General features: G+C 42.5%; 1 protein-coding gene across 3 annotated transcripts in view; it reads right to left on the bottom strand.

Moving 5' to 3' along the window:
- Positions 1 to 1,332: 1,332 nt before the first annotated feature.
- Positions 1,333 to 6,900, bottom strand: part of SEPTIN10 (septin 10) — a 34,006-nt gene continuing 28,438 nt past the window's right edge. Inside the window, exons 10-12 of one of the 3 annotated variants that reach the window (XM_045519691.2) lie at positions 4,657 to 4,844; positions 4,078 to 4,232; positions 2,735 to 2,819 (exon numbers count right to left, since the gene is read on the bottom strand). In XM_045519691.2, the coding sequence (XP_045375647.2) occupies positions 4,085 to 4,232; positions 4,657 to 4,844 (336 nt within the window). In that variant the 3' untranslated portion in view covers positions 2,735 to 2,819; positions 4,078 to 4,084. Of the gene's footprint in view, positions 1,541 to 2,734; positions 2,820 to 4,077; positions 4,233 to 4,656; positions 4,845 to 6,900 lie in introns of those variants that run through there. The other 2 variants (XM_010959119.3, XM_010959120.3) reach the window with 2 other exon arrangements.

Here is a 6,900-nt window from a genome sequence, read left to right as displayed (position 1 = left end):
GTAGGCCTCCCTGGCCTAGCACCGCCTCCCCTGTACACCTTTCCCTTGACCACGTGAGGTCACGCCATTCCGTAGCTCCTGCTCCTGCTGGACGAGGCGCATAGACTCCTCCTTGGTCTGTTCCCTCCCCTTCTATAGCCTTACCCATATTCGTTTGCCCTGAGCTGCTTCCCAGAAGGCATGGCCTTCATCAGAATCACCCTTCTCCCCTCCTGCATCTGAAGCCGCTTCAGGCCTTGGAGTCCCAGCTCCCCCCTCCAATGCCTTCCTCTGCTCTGTGGGCGGCAAGAACCCTTCTGCGAGAGCTCTGCACATGCTTGTCTCGTGACAGCTCTGGTCGTTCCACAGGGGCCTGTCAGCTTGTGTCCTCATGTCCTAGCCAGATGGGAGAATGGGGCCAAAACGAGTTTCTCTTTAAAAAGGAATAATAACCTCCCTGTAGTGCTTGAAGGTGAAATCAGTCTGTGGTAAAATAGGTTTGCAATTCAGAGGAGGTGGCACCGAGATTAATGGTTGGCAGCGAAAGGCAATTCTGTTTCACATGCTTCATGGAAAAAAAGATAAAACATGTCGAGCTTTATTTTGTTCCCAGGAAATTAATTTAAGCATCAGTGGATAATACCTCACTCTGTAGCCTGTGTCTGAATAGTGGAGCATGAATAGCTGTCAGGAACGTGGCACTTGACAGGCAGGACTCACTTTTCTGTGGACACTGTGCTGTGTACAGACGGAAGGCTGTCGGCGCCACTTCAGCAGTGTCTGTTCACATTGTCTCTGATCACGTTTTGGTAATTCTTGCAGTATTTCAGACTTTTCCATTATTATATTTGTTATGGTGTCTGTGATCAGTGATCTTGTTACCACCCCGATTCACTGAAGGCTCACTGAATAGCATTTTCTAGCAATTAAGTACCTTTTAACTAAGGTGTTTGTATTTTTTTAGACATAACGCGGTGCACACTTGACAGACGACAGTATCGTGTAAACATAATTTTTATATTCACTGGGAAACCAGAAAGTCCGTGTGACTCAGTTTATTGTGGTATTTGCTTTACTGGGTGGCCTGGCCCTGAGGTCTGCCTGTAGTACAGTTGTTTAAATTTTTTTCCTTTGCAGTGCAACTCTTTTAAATAAAATCTTACATGGAATCCCAGAGACGTGAGACAAAGGGTCACACTGCGGTGGTGCATTTGCAGGGAGCCTTCCTCAGAACAGAGTCACTCGCAGCACAAGTGACGGCCCTTCTCTCAAGGTCAGAGTCTGAGGCAGGTTTCCATCGTGCTTTCAACTAGGAACTTGAAGAACTTTGTTTTAACATGCCAACAATTGGTCTGGCCTTTAAAAGTAACTTTATTAAAGTTCAGGATAGCTGTTTGCACACAGTTTGATTTAGCAGGCGACACGGTCACGAGCTTCTGGGCTGTCCTCCTCGGCTAGTGCTCAGCGCTGAAGCACTGGCCGGGCTCTGGAGGACAGGCTGCCTGCCCGCAGGGCCTCTCCGACTCCGCTCCCACCTTCCAGAACCTGGGCGTTACTGAGCCTGAGAAGAAAGTTCAGAGCTTTTTCTGTGATACTTACAACTTACTTTACTAAAGTTTTAAAGGGTTAAGAGGCATTTATGAAATTTAAATGCAATAATGGAATTTTAAAGTGTTGGTCCACACAAACTGTGCTACGAAATAAAGGTTTTATTTGCAACTTACACAACTTCATGAAAAAATACATTATGTAGAATCTGACATGGTAAGTAAAACAATCTGAAAAATACTGGTTATATATCTTGGCTTAAAATAATTCAAACACATAAACATTTTATCAGCATTAGCTCAATTAAGACAACAGTTTGCAAAAAGATAAGTTAATTTAAACACTGCTTAGTAAATATGTAGATATATTTTATTAAATGTCAGTTTTATTTAGAATACTCAAGTACAAAAAAATGAAAAATTATATACTTATGACTGTTAAGAAAAAGTTAGAAACAATTAAAGTGTTCTGCAAATACTAAGGCACTGAATTCAGAAATCCTTAATTATCTAAATTTTATCTTTAATATTCAGATGCTCATAGTTATTTTCTTAAATGTTTTTAATAAGATTTAACTTTATTACTTTTCCCCTGGAAGACAGTTTTAAACGACAAGTATGTAATACAGTGTGAGAACACCTAGTTTCAAAGGTACTTACCACTAGAAAAAAGAGTTTATGTACCTGAATGTTTTTGCTTTAAACATATTTTGTTTCATCACATCAACCACAATACTGAAGCCTGGACGGCCATCCTTATTATATAATTTGATAAAAAGCTTAGGATAATTGTATCAAAATTTTAAAAGTTCTATAAAACTACTGAGAGGACAGAGTTTCAGGTACATAGTAATTTCAAAACATATTCCCCAAAGTCTGCCTTTAGTATGTACACACATGGTTCATGTTGGAACAGGCATGCAGTCAGACAGCCGCACTGCAAATGAGCCCTGTGCTGTCATATGAGTCACACTCTGCTGCTTGGGTACAAAGCACAGCAAAGTGACAGTAACTGGGCAGCAGGAGAAATGATCTCGATTCATCCCAAACCAACAACTTAAAAACTCCTAACAGTGAAATCTAAAGAACACCATCCAGTCTGGCTTATGTGTTGACCTCATACTTGAAAGTATTTTCCATGAATGGCAGTGACTAGCCATTTACCAGATACAGAACAAGTGATACAGCAAATAAAAACAGCAAGAAAATCAAAGCACACTGCTAACATTTTAATAACGTTTGCTTGTGATGACCTCCTGTGATCTGGAACCTTTGTTCTACATAAAATTGGAGCTGAAAAGAGAAAAAAAAAAACCTTTTGATTGGTACAATAAAAAACCATATAGGAAATAAAAATCACTAGAATCATTTGTTTTACAAAGCTTTTACATAAAGAGTGAATGTATAGCTAGTCTATTATAGGATGTCTAGCCATGGGACCCTGGAAGAGAAAAACAAACACCAAACTTTCCTGAGGGTGACTTCTGAGCTCTCAAAAAACTACGGGCTGGGCCAGATTTTGTAAACAACAGTCCATACCTTACTTTCACAAGGTGACTATAAACTGTCTTTTGCATCATGAATAATAAAATCGGGGCGTCCAAATCTAGGAACATTGGACTAGGTTGAGATGGTAAGGTAAAAGGCCCCTTAGCTTTATAATTCAAGGCACAATGAAAAGGAGTCATAAATTATTTGTATACATTTGGTCCTCTGGGTCCGAGGGTTCCACATCTGAGGAGTCAACCAACTACAGATTGAAAAATATTTGGAAAACAATTCCAGAAAGTTCCAAAAAACAAGACTTGAATTTGCTGCTTTCTGGCATTTATATTCTACTTACATGGCATTCACACTGCATTAGGGAGTAGAAGTCATCTAGGGATGGTTTAATGTGTACAGGGAAGTGTGTGTAGGTTACATGCGGAGGCTGTGCCATTTTAGCAGGGACTTGAGCATCTGTGTGGGTTTTGGTCTCCTTGGGCAACCTGATACCAGTCCCCCATGGATACTGAGGGTGGTTTATCTTTTGAAATTCAATGTTTTTATTTTTTCCACAGATAACTGCATGCCCACTAGATACCAGGCACTGTCCTAGGCCCCGGGGGTGGCTATTAAAACAAAGATTCACTCTCTGGTAGAGCTTATGTTAAGAGAGCATACGTGAGAATTCCTTCTTTCTTCCCGCCAAACCATAAAATCCACAGGCCAATTAAATCCATGAGCACCCCTGTGGATTCACATCTCCATAGTTCAAAATTGGAAGACGATCACAGGCAATGTTATGTTGTCTTAACTTTTTGAAGGAGACTTAAGAATTCTGGAAATACTGGGGTGGAACAGGATGTGGTGATAAAGGAACCTGAGGACTCCCCGGTGAGGGCCACGTGGCGGTGGCTGGTGGACTCATGGATGGGCAGCGATCTAACAGAACAAGCGGTCAAGTAGGCAAGCGGCGAGGACATTAAAGTGGGAGAAATAAAGTGAAAAAATGCAGGTGGGAAAAAACCCTTATTTTCTAAAACTTGGTTACTTTGACTTTAACACGTACCCCAGACCTACAAGCCTTGGGATCTCCGCCACACGCTACCAAGGCCGCCCCGAGGCCTGGGGGCCCTTCTACCTTCCTCTGTATCTGTACGTCCATCACTCGTTTCACAAGCTCTGACATCAAAGCACAGGAGTTCGAATCGATAGCCTGGTTCCCTTATTAAAATAAAAATTCTCACAAAATCATTATCAATAGAATTTGCTTTAAAAAAAAAGTAACCCTAAGAGTTCATTTTTTTTTTTTTTACCAAGTATTTCATGTCAGCACGTCCCTCAAGTGGTGCAGCTGACGTGAAGGTCCCCGTGGCTCACGGGGCGGCGCGCAGCCTGTGCTGGAGCAGCCAGCCTCCCGGCCACGGACCCCCATGTCGGGGCGTGTTTCTGTGTCAGGTCATCACTCACTCAGCAGGTGTTTACAGGGCACAGAACACGTGCCAGGTGCCCTCCTAGCTGCGGGGGAAACAGCAGAGCAAGAGGGACAGGGTCTCGCGCTCCGGGAGGCGGACGGGAATAAGGAGCCGGGGAAGCTGTGAAGACACAGGGCAGTGAGACAGACGGGGGGCCTGGGAGGGCGGCTTACTTCTTCCGGTCCTTGTCCTTCCTCAGGCTGCTGCCCGGGACCATGAAGGGCTGGTTCTGGTGTATCTCAGAGGTAGCTTTCTTCTTCGAGAACGCAATTATTTCTTCTTCCAAAAGTCTTCTCTTTTCTTCAAGCTTCATCCTCTCTTCTTGGTGGACCCTCTTAAGGTGCTCAAATTTGGCCTGCAGCTGTGAAACAAAATGGATTCCCTTGTGGCAGTGCACAGAAACCGTGCGGCTCGGGGACCCTGCGACACGGCAGCACAGCAAATCGCTCCCCCCATTCCCGTCCCCACCCTGCTGCCAACTAGAAAGCTCATGCTTCCAGTAAAAATTTACATGTTAGATTGCTCTCTAATTTTAAATGTGCTCCCCCAAAATGCATGAGGAAAACATTAGAAACAGCCTCAAGAACAAACTTCAGTTTTTGAAACATCTGACCTTTTCTTAGAGTTTGTATTTTCTTGCTCTACATTTTCCCCACGGAGCCTTTTCAGATAGTTTCTAAAATCCATTCTTAATAAAAGTGAGAGACACAAATTAGAGAAGTAAGTTATCGAAAAGGAAAATAAAGACCTTATTTCCCAAATAAACGACCTAGGTAGCAGTGAAACAGCTGTGGATCACACTGGTGAGCCTGCTAGCAAAGCAAGTGTCAACTGTCAATTTAAATCAAGAACCTTAAAATTGATTAGTTTTTCCAGTCATTCACCTTCTCAAAATCTAAATTCAAGAAATCTTAAATTCAGAGAAAGTTGTATCATAAACGTACAGTTGACCCTTGAACTACACAGGGGTTAGGGCATCGGCCCCACCAGCTGAAAATCCGAGTGCACGTTACAGTCGGCTCCACGTCTGCAGGCCCTGTGGTCGTGGTTAGTGGAAAAACCCACATATAAAGTGGCCCCACCCAGCTCAAACCCATGTTGTTGAAGGCTCAGCTGCACCACTGAAGTAGAACTTACACCATAATGGGAAAACACTGCCTGTCTCTAATAGAGATAACATTTTAAAATTCATTTATGCTCAGTACATTCAGTATAGTTGTTAAAATGAGTTTTGCCAAAATTTTTAACATGAGATTTCCCTGGTTTAATTATCTGGGGGAAAAAAAAATCTAGGGACTGTACCGGGTTCCTTACAGATCAGTCATGTGCCAAGAACACAAGCACAGCATCTAGATGCTAGGTCAAAAAAGACAACTTAAGAAAAAATTTCTGGTCTGGTTAGATAAACTTTCAATTAGTATTTTCAGTTCTAGGCAGCACCCTAACATTCATACAGAAAGTCAGGATTTGGTTTCCAGACAAGGTGGCGAGAGGCTGTCACCGTGCTATAGCCTAGGGGTGAGAGCCGCAGCAGCAGAGACGCAGCTGCACCCTGTTGATTCAGGGTCCGGGAGTGGAACAGACTGTCCGGTCAGCCAGGAAACCCCTGACAGAAGTACTTAAACAGACACAGAAGAGGGCTGAAACAGGTTAAGTAAGGCCCTAAGATTCTCTTGCTCCTAAGAATGTCATCTCGAGAAGTAGCAGTTCCTTAGTATTTACTTATTTAGTTCTTGGGTTGGAAGAATCAATATTGCTAAAATGGCCATACGGCCCAAGGCAATCTACAGATTTAATGTGATCCCTATTAAATTATCTATCACATTTTCACAGAACTAGAACAAATAATCCTGAAATTTATATGGAATCACAAAAGACCCAGAATTGCCAAAGCAATATTGAAGAAAAAGAGCAAAGCTGGAGGAATGACCCTTTCAGACCTCAGACAGTACTGCAGAGCTACAGTAATCAAAACACTCCGTGTGGTATTGGCACAAAAACAGACACACGGATCAATGGAACAGAACAGAGAGCCCAGAAACAAACCCCACACACCTGTGGTCAATTAATCTTCAACAAAAGAGGCAAGAATATACAATGAAGAAAAGACAGTCTCATCAGCGGGACAGTGGTGTTGGGAAAGCTGGACAGCAGCATGTAAGTCAATAAAGTTAGAACATTCCCTCACACCACACACAAAAACTCAAAATGGCTTAAAGACTTAAACATAAGACAGGACACCATAAAACTCCTAGAAGAAAACACAGGCAAAATATTCTCTGACATAAATAGTAGAAATGTTTTCCTGGGTCAGTCTACAAAGGCTATAGAAATAAAAGCAAAAATTAACAAATGTGAGCTAATCAAACTTATAATAAACTTGTGCACAGCAAAGGAAACCATAAGCAAAACAAAAC

The sequence above is a fragment of the Camelus bactrianus genome, chromosome 28, assembly GCF_048773025.1.
Source record: "Camelus bactrianus isolate YW-2024 breed Bactrian camel chromosome 28, ASM4877302v1, whole genome shotgun sequence".
NCBI classification, from domain to species: domain Eukaryota; kingdom Metazoa; phylum Chordata; class Mammalia; order Artiodactyla; family Camelidae; genus Camelus; species Camelus bactrianus.
Note: the sequence above shows the minus strand (reverse complement) of the source record. Positions and strands in the feature narration are given on the sequence as shown.